Raw genomic sequence first — 16160 nt, 5'->3', positions numbered from 1 at the left:
GGGGGTTGGGGGGAAGTAAAATAATCATTTCATCATTTCCTACTTCAAATTAGCTTTTTTGTTTGTTTGCTCACAGTACCCAGAATGTCCCAAACCTAAATTTTGACATATTTCCATAGAACCTTCCATGAAAAGAAACTGGATGGAAGAAGCAGAAATGGGATTTAAAGAAAAACAAAACAAAACAAAAAAATCACACACAATGCAAGCCAATGTATTCCCCCCCAAAAAAAACCCCACAAACCCAAAGACTTCTTCTTTCAGGTTATGTAGCTTATTAGCAGAAAGTTAATTTTCAGAATGAAATTGCTCAGCCTTTTTCTGAGAAAAAAGAGAACTGGAGTAATACTAAGTGGTAATTCAGATCCTTGAATAGTGAGTAAGTGGGACCTCTAAAAAGCGCGTTCATCCTGCTCCACTTCTCATCTTTAAAGAATCACAACACTCTAGTTTTAGCCAAACACAGTTTTTAGATTAATGTACTTCATATCCAACTACCCAAACATAGCTTCAATTTGTTCACATTAACTGGAGTTTCTGGAGAGTGTGTATCTACAAGATTACCAAGACATTAGTAAATATTCTTGAGTACCAAATAACCTACCTCAAAGTAATTGGTGGTTCATGCCCTAGCAAAACAAAAGATTGTTTTCCACTGGAAATTAAAACGGCATTTTATGACAAAGTCTTGATGAACTACGTCTAACTGCACAGCAGTCCTAAGTAAAAAGACATTATCCAAGCGATAGCATCTTACTAATCTATTCTTCATTACCTCTCATGCAGTAGATGCAAAGAGTGAAAAAGGAGGTTGGAAGATTGCCCAGGATCTTTGCAGTCTACTTCAGCAGAAGAGAATTTAGAATTTTCAGGATAAGTTAACTCCAGAGTAATGCACTGACAGTATAAACAGAGTTTTCCCCGTAATAACCAGAGAAACTGCTAATCTGTCTTTAGCACCATCGTATCACATTCAGAGTAATGGAATGACTTTTTTTCCCCATACGTTGCCTGGATCTTTCTCTTCACACATATGCTTTATCAGTTTTGTAATCAGATGGATTATTTCTTCAGGGTTAAGATTTACCTTTTAAACAAAAAGGATGCCGATATAGTTACTTCTAGTCTAAAATCCTTATGTCATGAAGATGAGAGCGGACGAAGCCAAACACTGCTTACGACAAGTACTAAATGTCTCTGCAGATTAAACTGAATGAGACCAAAGCTAAAAGAAACACAAAGGTCATGTTACAATTCTTTAGAAGCAGTATCATTTTACCATGCCAAATATCAAAGCCAATTATATTAAAATCATCACTAGAAGTCAAAAAAGGAGACTTGCTTATTTAACTTTTTAGCACGAATCTCAGAAGTAAAAAGCTTCCTCTCTCGCAGTGTTAACATGTGACAGCAAAAAAGGACCACAAAACTGTGTAGACTAATGAAGGCAAAGAAGCTTTATTAACTTGTGTAAATATCTTGAAAGGCCCTACAGATAACAACATTTTCATGATTTCTTTTAAATTCCTAGCAGTAATTCCCTTGGACTCTGCAAGCAAAGAATAGAACCTAGAATTAAATGCGACTAGAAACAAAGGCTCACTAACTCAGCTACTCCCAGCAATACAAATAAACCCAGAGCATAAATAAGTAATTACAAAAAGCGCAGACTTGCACTCCTATTACAGCAGCCTACAAACCACATCCCATCACACCCTCTCTGCTGGGGTCACTGCTGCACAGTGCAGCTGAGCAGGTCCAGTGGCAAATTACTGCCAAAGAGACAGTCCCTCTCACGCCTGGTTACACACTCCTGCAGGTTCCCTGCAGCTACCCCTGCTGCTCTCCCCCATCCCATTTGAGATGCTAAATCAGCACAGAGGTGTTTGTACTCTTGGAGAGTAAATGCTCTGCCAGCTTAGCTCTGCTCAGCCAATGGGCCGTAAACAATAGCACCAAAGACAGTGATCTACACTAATCTGAAAGGTGGTAATTTTTATTTAACTGCTTGCACAGGAGAGCAGGACTGTACTCAATTAAGTGTGCCGTAATTAGGACTGCTTTTCAAAATGGAAATCTTATGTGCTAATGACTCAGAACGTCTAGCCAAATGGACCACAAAAGTCATAAAGCTATTCGCATCATATGGTGAAATGCCACTGATGTCAGGTGGGTTGTCTTTGATTTTACTTGCTGAAAACAAATCATGGGTGGGTTTTTTTTAAAGAAAACTGGACAACGCACTTTTCATCCTGTTGCTCAAAAAATTTACAAGTTAAAGAATACTTCGAAGAAAGTGTTGTTGCCTGTACATTAAGTACTACCCCATCAATAACTCCTAAAATCTTATTCATTGTTGACTTTGGTAGATTGTTGCATCCTTATTCAGTATCTTGAAAGCAACTGCCTGTCTTTAAGTCTACTAAAATTCAGAGAGGCATCTATGTTGAAAAACTCGTCGAACTGAATTTTCCCCCTCCGTGCAGGCTACCATCTGCTGAATTATGTCATGCATGAAACTTTATATAGAAATTAAACTACAGTGAACACAGAAAGACGTTATTTTTTTTCTTTTTTATGAGGTCACTACTGGACATTTATCTCCGTGACAATGGTATGTGCCTGCTATTGCGCTATAATGTTTTTCTATGCATATTTCATCTTATAAAGCCAAACCCACTTAAGCTTGATGGGCTTCATATGCGAGAAAGCGCTTCCACATTTGATGGCAAAGATAAAACAGTGATTAAGGTCCCGATCTTGCAAGGCACCAAATGGCTTCAATTCTTAGTCCTCTTCATAGATGGTACCTAGTAGGTCCAAGCTTTCAGTTTTAATCTGTCAAAAATTATCCTCAAGTGAGACTCCCCTCATGTGAACCACATTTATGACCATCAGATAAAGTTTAAATTCTCAAGGAAGGAAGCATTTCATAGAGCATGAGAGTTCATACCATAATGAAAACTTCTGTCTACTGAATAGCAACAATCAGAGAATAATTGTCAGAGGAAACCAGAAACTGAATTTCTAATCACACTTTCTGTAAGAAAACTAGAAACTGGTGACCTGTATCCATCAAACCTTCTTCTGTATACAGTTAAAGAGGGCTTGATATTAACAGTGACATCAAGCTGAAACTGAATTCTTAAATATGCCCTTTAAGAATAAATATCCTTTGTGCATTTCCCTCACAATCTGATTATATATCCACATAACTATGCAAGTTATTTTGAACATATTCTATAAATTTTCAAAATAAGCTCCATTATATTCACTTAACACTTTACAGTACCCATCTTGCTTCTTCCAGGCAAAGTAACAAATCTTTGTTGTATCTTTTTGTCTTCTCCTTACTCCAGTACCTGGGAAATGACTACGTTGTTTTTATGGAAATTGTATGTTCATTTTTTGCATTACTGCACATTGGGATATACAGGATTAATTTATTCCCAAGGTCAGGGCAGGAATGATAAGGGTAATGAATCTACTAATTTTTATAAACTTTCAAGGACTACTGACACATTAGTGATGGAATGAATGATTAGTGACTCGAAATACAACTGAAGACTTTGACATTAACTCCGAATGACTGCTAGACAAAGGAGGCAGATCTTGTGAAGACAGTCTGACCAGACCTTGAAACAAAGCTCTGATGCACGGGATTTGCTTGCCTGGGAATTGGCTGCCCACCAGAGTGAGAGCAATGGAGTCCTGGATGCTGCTGGGCAAAGAGACAAGAAACGCTGCCAATGCAAGACGTTTGTAAGCTTTGTTTTTCCCAAGGAGTAAACACCAGCTAAGCATCGTCAGTTTAACGGCACTCTTGTAGCATCTTGACCCCACATCAGTACCTTTCTTATGCCAAACTGGCTGGGAAGCACTCAGGCCCAGCTGAAAGTTCTCCATACCAGAGGAGCTCTAAGATGGTCAGGTCTGGCCATTCTCTGGATCTTTGTTCCTCAAATAGCATAAGTTGCAAGACACATCTTGATGAGCTTTGCTAGGAGAGGAGGCCTATCAAGATCAATATTGGTACCTTCAGTAACCTCCTCCGGTTATAATTTAAGAGCCTGTGTATCCAATATCAGCATATATTAAAAGGTTATAGTAAACATATCCACCAATGAAGTGTTAGTTTCAGAGTCCTAGTATGCATGTTTCTCATCTTTTTAAGTGCCACTGGTTTTAACTACATCAGTCACGTCCTTAACATACTGTATTCAATACTCAGCTTATAACACTTCTCCATTAATTCAGATTCTTACAGTCATTGATAAATCCATGCAGATGAAGGAGCCAAGAACTTCATAAAAAATTTACAAGAGGAATTCTAACACTGTGCATAATGCAAAATTAATCCATAATCTATTACTTACATGAAACAAATCAATAGATGAATTAATGCAACTACTTTTTCAATCCAGTTGTCAGTGATTTGGAATAACTGTTTTTCCCAAATGATTTTGAAAATACTGTATGGCATGTTGATTTGATGATAGAAAACAGCTCAGCAAATGTCTTTTTAAAAAAAAAAAAAAAAATCAAAATGAAAGCCAACCTCCTTCAAACAAATTAAAAAACCCAAGCTAACACAAGGCAGTTTTACGGTAAAAGAGAATATTACGAATTCAGAAGCGTACATTGTTTTCCATTATCCAGTGTTTGTATTTGCCATCATCTGCTGGAACAGCCACTACATCAAAAAGGCAGGGTGGGGAGAACACTGCTTTCTATTCAAAGGATTATAAATGTTGTCATGCCAGAACCTCTTGCAGTGGAAAGATACTGACAACACAGCTGAAAGCGTCCTCCCTGCAGCTACATTTGTCTAGTTTTCAGGTCACAGGTATCTCAAAAAGTTAAAAAACACAATTAACTGAGAAGTTTGGATGTCCTGGCAACACTTTCTCTGTCACAGCTTGAACTTCTTCCAGACATAAATATCATCCTACAAGATTCTAGGTTTTGGTTTTATTTTTTAGCAGGCAAGTAATTCTTTTCTTCTTAAAACAAATATAATGAGTGTATTTTAATGTAGTGAGTGTATCTTTTAAGGTACCTGCTGCATGCAATGAAAATACATAGAGAAAGCACCTTCTATTCACATCTTCTAACTTTTGCAGTAAAGAGAAGGTATTATTCTGTCCATACATTGGTTTTTGAGCGAACTTTACTAGCTCACAACTGAGGAGAAGAAAGTACCAAATTCTGTCTTGGGGAAAAAGTAGCTTTGCGTGTGGGTCAGGATCTAGGAAGAAAGGAAAGAATAAGATTGAAATGCAGTACCTGGAGGGAAAGCTTCTGAAGACCCTTGGTTTGTCATGGATTTTTTTTTAAAATCACTGTAAGCCTCACCACATATGATTTTAGGATACGATTCCTATATTAGACTGCCATCACTTTTCATTAACCCACTCAAGAGGTGGCCCTTCCCTAAATATTACTAAGTCACCAGCAAATGAGGTATTTCAAGGCAGCGTTTTCCACATACTTTTGCTTATCACAAATATCAACATCAGACAGGCACAGACTAGCACCAATCCCAGATGCAGGCCAACATTAATTCAAGTTCTCTCCTGTAATCCTACTTGTTGTCAACTATGAATTTTGCTTTGTTATACATATTATTTAGGCATACATCTCCAGTGGGAGTTTCACTGACATCTCAACATGCACAGGTATGGCTCCTCCAGAGGTTCAGAGTCATAGTCCTTTTGTTTATTTTTTGAAGAGAACAAAACCACCACAGTGCTTAGATATTCAGACGATGTCATTAAAAAAAAAAACAAACAAAATGCCCAATGGTTGATGACAAACAACGCAACGCCAGCCTCCTGGAAGCCTAAGCCAAAGACTCTACCATGGAGCCAGCTGGGTAGAGACCGACTCTTCTACACGGAATGTCAAGCCCATGGTTTGCAGACTTTAGCTGCAGCCAAAATGAGGAGTAACCACAAATTAATACTGTTATGCCTAGTAACTAGTCAATAGACATTAACAGTACTGCTCAGATTTTAAAGTACATAAAAGTACTCATGTTGCTAAAACATGAAGGAAAAAAATGAAGTGAATATCAGGCTTTTCTGGAAGATAATAAAGTTGTTATTTTGCATGTTTTCTACAATGAAGACCAGAGAAATCTTTCGGGAATAAAGTATCTTAACATTTTATAATCTGTCTAATGTAAGCCACTATTTTAAGTGTATTAAAAGCAGTTTATGTGAAAGCTTTTTTCTTTTTAATCTTGTCTGACCTGAAAAGGAAAGGCTCCAAACTCCATTACCCTAGGAGGCTCAGTATAAACCTAGATCCTATCTAAATTGCCCTATATAACTCTGCATCAGTTTTTTCTGTTTTGGTTTTTGTTTTGTTTTTATAATGTTATTGTGAATCCATGCAGTAGGTATAACAAAAAGCCAAGCAGCCTGTGAAAAGCAGCTGATGGAAATAAATATAATGACCTTTGATACCCAGCATTTTAAATGTACTAAGGATCTCTAGAATAAGGGCATGCATCTCATAACTAGGACTCAGTAAATTAGGACAAAAATAGGCCAACCTGGGCAATTTGTCCATGGGAGCTAATCTATTTAAACCAAAAATTGGATTTGCTTCTCTCTCCTGACTTTTTATTCTTTATTTTGTACTTTCTGATTTCTTTAAATATGAGACTTCAGGGCAACCCATAAAACTCATCAAGATTCAACTTCCCTCAGCATCCCACGAGCAGTGGAGAATCTACCTGCTCATCTTCTTGAACAGTTCTCACTTCCCAAGGAAGTGCTCGTACCCTGTTGCTACAATAACACAGTGGCAAGAAAACTGGGATGCCTCATAGTCCCTTCGAACTGAATATCCATTTCTCTTTTTTGATTGCAGCTGGGTCCAATACTTTGTGCAGCCTTATTCACTACAGGACTCCAGAACCTGACCTCTCTTGCCATAGCAAGATTCGGATTCCTCTTAATTAGAGGAAAATACGTTGGTAAAACTCTAATAGTTTAAATATTGCTTGGAACAAGCACTTTTAAAGCATGCATGTACAGAGCAAAAGCTGGGTCAGTACTGGACAAGAAAACTTCATGGGTCTAACAGGATGCAAAATGTGTTTGTTAAAATCTATAGTCTTCTAAAAGTCTTCAAAAGATGAAGAAGGTTTTCAGTCTAAATCCTACTTTAGTTCTTAAAAAAAAACAAAATTTTTTAAAATTGAGAGAACGGACCTCTTCTTTCCTTCTCATTAGGACAGAAACACTGAAAATTTACCTTTACCCTTCAGAGTAAGCATAGGTATAATACCTCTACTAAAAAGCCCGCTCTCTGAGTTTCATCACGCCTCATCACTTTCAAGTGACAATCCTCATAACCGGTCCTGAAGAAGAAATGAGAAGCCCATTCTAGGCAAAGCTTAAAGCTGAATTCAAAATGATAAACCTGTATTTCAGATTTGACAATTTCACACTTACAGAATCATAGAATCATTAAGGTTGGAAAAGACCTCTAAGATCATCGAGTCCAACCGTCAACCCAACACCACCATGCCCGCTAAACCATGTCCCTAAGCACCTCATCTACACGTCTTTTAAATACTTGCAGGCACAGTGACTCAACCACTTCCCTGGGCAGCCTGTTCCAAGGCCTGACCACTCTTTCAGTAAAGAAATTTTTTGTAATGTCCAGTCTAAACCTCCCCTGGTGCAACTTGAGGCCATTTCCTCTCGTCCTATCGCTTGTTACTTGGGAGAAGAGACCAACCCCCACCTCGCTACAACCTCCTTTCAGGTAGTTGTAGAGCGCGATGAGGTCTCCCCTCAGCCTCCTCTTCTCCAGGCTAAACAGCCCCAGTTCCCTCAGCCGCTCCTCATCAGACTTGTGCTCCAGGCCCTTCACCAGCTCCGTTGCCCTTCTCTGGACACGCTCCAGCACCTCAATGTCCTTCTTGTAGTGAAGGGCCCAAAACTGAACACGGGATTCGAGGTGCAGCCTCACCAGGGCCGAGTACAGGGGCACGATCACCTCCCTCCTCCTGCTGGCCACACTATTTCTGATACAGGCCAGGATGCCGTTGGCCGCCTTGGCCACCTGGGCACACTGCTGGCTCATGTTCAGCCGGACCTCAACCAGCACCCCCAGGTCCTTTTCCTCTGGGCAGCTTTCCAGCCACTCTTCCCCAAGCCTGTAGCGTTGCATGCAACACTGCCTGATTTACCTAAAGAAGAGCTAAGATTCAGAAATAACATTTCTCTCTGGCACATAGTCTCACTGGGACACCTTTCTGTGCTTTTATAGATGTGTTATCTACATTCTCTACACATCTCACCTTTGGAGCTAGAAAGCTGCTTCAACAAAACTTGGTGGACAAGACTGTTCAAGAAGTGCTACTGACACTTTAAATTAGAGTTCAGACAGTACAAAACCAAAAATAGTCAGGAAAAACGATGTTTGCCTTCACAGAATACGCTGTATACCTCACATACACTTTTCTTTTGGTAATCCTTAGGCACACACTGGAAAAGAAAAAGACCCTCTGTAAAAAGCAGTCCCTCAACAAGAAAACAGATCACATTTTGGCTGCACACAATGATGAAACAGAGGAAGATACAAGAATGGTACTAAAACCAGGAAACTTGCACATGTATCTAAAAACATTCCTTAAAACACAAAATTCTAGAAAATCTGAGCATGAATTTAGCTTTGTAGAGCTATGTAAAATTTTTCACAGTTAAGTTCGACTTGCTGCATTTAAAAACAAAAGATCAAAAGTTACTGCAGAGGAGTATCCTGAGGACATTATACTGAATTTAATGTTTAAAAAAATACGCAGTCTTTTCTACAAAGTATTTGTTAATTTATGAGTCTCCCCCATTCTTTTAAAAAAAAAAAAAAAAAAAAACCAAAACAGAACAGAAGTCTGGAAAAAATCCACATGCACTTTAAAAAAAAAAATTCAAAATCAGTCCTTCAGAATAAGATGATTCTGTGTTTCTCCCCTTAGGCTTTTCTCTTTTTAAAAAGATAACATCTGTTTCCATAGCCATTTAGCAGGCCAAACATTTCACTGAAGTTGTATCGCACTTAGAAAAAGCTCCATCTTCTATTCCCTAGTGTAAGCCAATCATCTGCAACCCAGAGGCAGTGACCACTGCCCAGAGGCAGTGACTCTGATTAGTGACAGTCCTGTGACCAACTGCACCACCCAATGTCTGGGTGAATGTGTACGGTGATTTGTAGTCAGTCTCTTAGAAAGAGAGAGATCTAGTAAGTTTGGTGGGATTCCTAGCGAGCCACTGCAGTTTTAACCATGCAGTAAAACCGCACTAAGCAGCACAGAAATAACTGCTTTCTTTTGATAGAAAACTAATGAGAGAGCGCTAATTGAATAAATTAATGGATGAAGAGGGAAGGCAGTTTCCCAGTGTGTCGCCCTCAATTCCTTTTATAATGGATGTATTCTACAAAATTAATTTGAAGTGAAAATTCACCTGGATTGCTTCAGACCTTTGCCAGATCTCTCTGTGCTAATGCCTGAGCTCAGAATGATGCTCATGTTTAGAATTCACCTTCTCTTCATTTACAGAATTAACAACCACTTTTTTCCCCCCAAAACATTCATCTAGCTTTCATGACACTTAATTGTACAACCAACATAAAAAAAAAGCCACAGGACCGTGCTTTTGGTTATGCAATGTGTTTTTTAAAATAAAAGCAAAATCTTTGCCTTCTTCTGTTCCTAGCTCCTTGAAAAACGGTGCTTTACTAGAAAACGTGGGGGGACACTGCGGTACAGCACGAGGCTGGCACAGCCCTCGTGCTGTCTTGTGTTAGTGACCACACACAACTTCCACTGCCTTCAGGAGGCAGTGCCAGAGGAGAGCCACTTTGTCAGCCAGATGGTTTTCAAAGAAAGAACAGGATGGATGACCTCAAGCAACTATGTTCAATATAAATAACATGTTTGAGAACGGAGTTTTTATTTTTAAATATATTCACTCACAAACATTCCCCTCCTGAGAAAATAAGAAGTGAGTGTCCTCAACGTCCAAAGGAGTAAGTGGGAACTGGGGGTACTCCACGGCAATTATTACAAAGGACTGAAAATGCTGGATTATACCCTGTGGGATTTAACTTACCTTAGCTATGTCTATAAAAACTTATTATTTTTTATTTTTAAAAGATGCTAGATACTTGAAAGAGTTTATCAAAAAACCTAAATCAAAGATAGACAGGCATGCCTATCAGGCTGAATATATCCTTACCTCTGTTGTAAAAAACATGCAATTCCATCACTCAGAATGATGAAACTACAAGTCTTAAAAGAAAGATTCTGCTCAGATCTATTTTAAATCAGCAACAAAACTCTCACCAGCGCTCATGGATTTCAAGTGGCAGTGGAGACAAAAGCTCAGTGTGAATGAGTTCCTGGACCTTTCATCATTCAAGAAGGAAACAGGAAACCCAACATATATCTCACACACTCTGGTATTACACAGTAGCATGATGGGGGGTTTAGGCCCAAGAAGGCATAAATTTGGCTGTTCCTTACAGGATTCTTACCTTGTGGTAACTTAATACTGTTTTGTACTTTAGGGGCTCAACAGACTGAAAGTAGAAATATTTTTAATCATGAAAGTAGGATAAAAATCACTTATAGCATACAATAAGAACCAATGAGAATTTTATAGAAAAATGCTGTACTTCAGGCATCTTGAATACCAATCCTGAAGTGCTGTGAACCATGAAAAAAAACAATGGGAAGGGGTGTCAAACCTTTATTCAGACGAAGCTCTCAATGTATTCAAATTAGAATGTTTAAGCTCCATTTAGCAGTCTGTGCGTTTTACAGCACAGACCACACTCCAGGCTGCTAATGATAATGCTATCAGGAAGATTCTTGTCTGTTTATTAGGCACTTCATTTAGGTGGCTTAAATATTAGCACATATCCACAGTTCATCCCAGGAGAGACTGCAGTTCATGCTGCAATTCCAATACAGCTTTTATAACCAGGTAAGCACTGGAACAGCACAACTCAATACTGTCCAGTTTGTGGAGCTGCAGTAATGTAGAATAAAAAAATCAGACAAAAAAAGAATAAGAACTGGAAACAGCATCTCCACAGCATGCAACATTAAGTGATGTAGACATGGAACATCTTGGAAAAAGCTGGCACAGCAAATATCTCTCCGAAATCCTACTGAGACCGATTTCATTGCACTACGCTTAGTCCCAGCACAGACAAAATTCCAGCGGTCAGACCTGTTTCCACTGCTTTCTGCTATACCTGCTTTTGACAGGTTGAATTGACTGTTCCTTTCTACATTAATAATTGGGTTCAGAGAAGTAGTGCAATTTTGAAACAAATCAACCGATCAGTCCCACTTACTGAGCACTAGTTAAATTCAGAGAGTAATTTTAGTGCACGTGAACTGGATTCCTTGAGAAGACGATTAAACCCCATGTGCCACTATAGCTACCCACTAGCTACGCTCCAGTTCCTAGTGTGGACACAAAGAGTGTCCTTTGGACAGCTCCAAACCACACTCGCAGCAGGGATGTTTGGATCTAGGGACCTGATTAAACATAATACCATGGAAAATCCCAACCCTAATATGCTGCTGATGCTAGGGTCTCAGCACCAGCTGCTTTGACCTACCGATCCACTCCTTTTGAGCCACATCATTTGCTAATGCACACACTGCCCACAGGCTCTTGCATGCCAGCCTAGAGCTCCTTCCAGCTCCCTCCTCTGAAATATCCTGAACAGCACAAAAGAGCACATAAAAATCTCCTTAGAGGATTTCCTTTTACAAGAATTCTTCATAAACAGAAATTCTCATTCCTTCAGAGTTGATACAATTTCAGTTCTACAAAATCAAAGACTTATACCAAATACCTTTTCACAAATGTTAAGAATTTATTTGTCCAAAAATCTGTATAAACATTGGACAGTAAGCATGTCAAGTTACATGATGAATACAGTACTCTGAATTTTCCAGTCTGTAAGCTAGCCACCAGCAAAGGTGAATACAGGAAACTGCATGCACATTTGTTTTTTAAGAAGAATGCATTTCATCTTCTAGGTCATTGTGGAATCAGATCTACATTAATTAGAATCATGTTTTTACATAGTTCACTGCACTAAGAAAAGCAAAGAGAAATCCAAGGTAATTCTCTGCAGTCTTACCTCAACTTTATCTTTAGATTAATTATGTAGTGTGCCAGAACACATATCAGAAAAGGAAATTTGAAGTGGCAAAAGAGCAACAAACACAGAGAAACATTACAACATGGTTCTGACTTACCTATGTGATAAAGTCCTATCCAGTCAGTCGGGTCTACTTCTTCCTTAATATCCCAAAAAATGATGAGGTTCTGAGATTGCCCCAAGGTGTATTCGTACATACTAGCTGTCAAACTAGACCTGCTATCCGAGGTCACTAAATCAGTGTCGCTGTTGGCACGCTGCAGGTTCATGTTCTCAGCCATGGTGCCCTGAGATGCCAAACTCTGCAGATTCTCTGGGCTCAGAGTATACCGTAGCTGTGGGTTGCGACGTCGCACAAAAAGCAGATGTTCTCGGGCTGAACTGGCCATCTCTTCTCCACTTTTGTCAATTTACGTGAAAAAGTTGTTGTTCAGAGATCTATCATGAAGAAGAAAAAAAGAAAGTGTAAAGTGAGACAGCAGGTTACTCAGTCAAATATTAAATGGAGAGGCATTAGTGCAAAAGTGTTCCTACAGAAGCCTAAAATGGACTGAGTAAAATCTTTTACTTCATCGCTCTACCACTGCAGCCACCTCAGTGTCTGTACATAAAAAAAAAAAACAAACAACCATAGAATCACTTACAACAAAATTCAGAGTTAACCATGCACCATGAAATAACATTTATAAGCCAGAAAGCAACAGAAAGCAAAACATCCAAGACCATCTATCAAGCAAGAACAGCCACAGTAACAAAGCTAATTTAAGTTTGGCAGTAGCCTAAAGAGTGAAGAGATAATGAACTCATCCTCCACCAAAGAAATCACAGCAGTATATGATGTATTTTCACTTAGATATGTTAGTCTCCAACAATACTCTCTATGCACTGTATGTTCAGAATCAGTAAAGTGTTGAAGATATTAATAAGGTTGGACGTATTTCAAATATGGTGTCACAGATTTGTGCTACTATAAAATAATTTTGTGAGGATTTTATTTTTTAAGATACGAAGCATAGCTTCTGAGATCCTCTATACCATCCAAAAACATGTCAGACCATTGACTGGGGCACTTTAGACTACGGATATATATATTCAATTAGCCCATGTCAGTTTACCTGTGCAGTCAGATTTTGTTGTTCTTTTCCATACATCAGAAAACAGAGGCCTTGTAAGTTCAACAGCTTTCCTCTAGCCCTAAGGAGACACTAGAAGGTCTTCACTGAAACGGTCATGCCAATATCATCACACCATAACTTCAGAAGCAGAACTTGCACCTCATTATCCACAGCTACCTAAAGTACTGCCATCTGAAAATAAGCCCTCACGTTACTCACAACTTGAGATAAATCATCAGAAAGGAAAGACAAGAATAGCAAAATATTAAAACAGAGGGAACAGCTTATAGGAAGATAGAATCGGCGATGGGGAAGCTCTTGCCAGAGAAGGAATATCTAAGCTACATGACTTTGACCAAAGCTGTTCGCCTTTTTCAAAAGCTACAGTTTATATCAACTCACTGTTTCTTTATTTTACAGAGGAAATAAAACCTGGCAGAACCATTTGCCTTCAGCAGAAACTGAATTTTCTGGTAATGTGTTTTTCAGTCAAAACTGTGAAAATGATCTTCCGTACTATATTCACCTGGAATAGGAACCATGTATTTCCTCCAAGCCAAACCAAACCAAAGCAGTCCTCCTGCCCAATAGTAACTCCAGAGCTCACCGGGAAGAAATTGTGTCCTGGCCTCCTTACACTCCTCATACAATTTGAAAATAGTATTTCAACATTTCTGACCAGACTGCAACTTAACCAGTGACAACATCAATTATTCCACTATAGTATCTTCTGTGAGGGATGTATACTGCAGGAAAGATCTCCTTGTTTTTATACATACAAATAACCACATATAAGAAAAATGTGTGCATGTACACGTATTAAAAAAGCAAGTAAGAGGTACCTGTGTATTATTCTCGGGCTTTCTTCTTGGTGTCATAGCCTTCAGCTATCATACGCAGATACATTTGTTCTCTTAAAATAACCCAAGCATTGTCAGACAGTGCTGAATGTCACCTGCTATAATGTTCCTTGTTTTAAGGAAGGAAGCCTGTAATGCAGAATTAGGTAGAGCCCACAAGAAGTGAATGGATTGGTTGGCCACTTCCATAGTATTATAATTGTAATTAGACCTACAGTGCACTACCGCTATCAATCAAATGTCTGACAACTGGTTTATTAAACGGAAACCTCTGCCTCCAGAGGTCAAAAGACATTTAATTATTAAAAAGAAAAAACAAGTGCAGAACTTGGAGATCCCAAGATTGTGATGAAGAAAAATTCATTAAAAAAAAAAAAAAAGGGCATTTTCATATTTTGAGGGTTTTCTTTTCCTATTCATTCCTCTTTCCTCACATGATGAATCTTCAAAAACTGCCTCTTCCCTTCACTTCTATTTCCTAACACTCATCTTCAATTTTCTTTTTAATAACATTTCAATGTATGCACTCTTCCAGTATATCACAAATTCTTCTGCTATTTTTCAGCTTTTCATAGATTGGAGATGTTTTGAAACATTAAGAACTAACAAAGGGGAAAAATAAAGTTCAACTCATCCAGTTGTATGCAATTCACCACACTCTGTACACAGTTCAGCATCAAATCTTGCAGAAAAGGAAAGAAACAAAAATTCCGTTCATATGCAGAAGTGACAAGGAGATTACCATATTTACTTCACAAAGTATGTGACACAGTCTTTCCTGACATGAGCAATGTTTGGCTGCATACACAAAACATTTTATTTTTGGTGCTGGACGTCAGCGGGGTTCACTAACTCCTTCTCTGTCATGTTCCCACACGCTGCCTCCGACACCAGTGTCAGTGACGAAAAGGAAACTTTGGTACAAAGGGCCTTCTTAAATGAGTCAGGGAAGTTAGTATCTTGTTTCTCTACGCGGATCATTATTCAGTAGATCTGAAAATCCCAGGTGAGATTACCCCTGAGACCAGAAGGGTAAATAAGAAATAGCCACCAACTTCCTGACAAGCCAGTGAAACACGCAGGGATCAGCCAGTCACTGCGATGCCCCCCCCCCTTTTTTTTTTGTCCCCCTTCTTTTTCACTTTGTGATCTGGGCAACGGCACACAAAAACAGTTAAGTCTTAAATGTCACAGTGAAAGAGCTGAACACCCTAGTCAGGAAGAGCCCCGATTTGCACCTGAGCCTGCCTGCCCCAGCAGGCACGAACCCCTGCCCGGGTACCACCGCCCTCCGCACCAGGAGATCCGGCGGGATTAATTAACAGACTGACAGTGCATTATCAAGTTAATTTTCTTCTGTCCCACAACTAGAGATTTATGTAATTTTGAACTACCGTATACAGTGGTTTTACAGCAGTAAAATCACTGCAAAATAAGTGTCATGCAGGAGGATTACAAGTTAAAGACAAAGTTTTAATAGGAGGGACAAAAAAATTTCCTTCAGCTGCAGAGCAGTACACTGCACCGGGGCAGCACTGGCGTTTGTTGGAACATACTGAAAATTTGTACGTGGCAGATGGACAAACTCATCTATGTTTAAGGACACATGAGAACTAACTTGTACTGGCTAGGACTATCCCACAGTTTGAGAGATGAGAACAGCCTGAGAAAAACGTTAACTCCTTTGCAACAGTCCATTTTCTTCAGTCCTAACTGTTATCACTCTGGTGAATCACAGACATCATTACAGTTTCTGAAAGTAAAGCACACCACAAATCTAAATGCCGGGTAACTTCTCTGATCCTACTCATAAATCCAAGGATCTTAAAGTTGTGATTTAAACAATGATTGCAACAAATCACATAACTTAAATCAATTTGCAACTAACAGATTAAACTTGCATATAAATGAGTTCCTATTACAGAAAAAATACCTCCAAAAATTCAGGACTCAGGCTTTTAGAATATTTTCTAAATTCAGT

At 38.9% G+C, this 16160-nt stretch overlaps 1 protein-coding gene across 1 annotated transcript in view; it reads right to left on the bottom strand.

The window, feature by feature from the left end:
• HECW2 (HECT, C2 and WW domain containing E3 ubiquitin protein ligase 2) overlaps positions 1 to 12593 on the bottom strand; it is a gene marked incomplete at its 3' end in the record, with an annotated part of 74228 nt that extends 61635 nt beyond the window's left edge. The window contains exon 1 of the mRNA XM_009576099.1: positions 12302 to 12593. Coding sequence (XP_009574394.1) covers positions 12302 to 12593 — 292 coding nt within the window. The remainder of the gene's footprint in view (positions 1 to 12301) is intronic.
• Positions 12594 to 16160: the final 3567 nt, after the last annotated feature.

The sequence above is a fragment of the Fulmarus glacialis genome, unplaced genomic scaffold (genome assembly GCF_000690835.1).
Source record: "Fulmarus glacialis isolate BGI_N327 unplaced genomic scaffold, ASM69083v1 scaffold2614, whole genome shotgun sequence".
Taxonomy (NCBI): domain Eukaryota; kingdom Metazoa; phylum Chordata; class Aves; order Procellariiformes; family Procellariidae; genus Fulmarus; species Fulmarus glacialis.
This window is presented reverse-complemented; position numbering and strand designations above follow the sequence as displayed.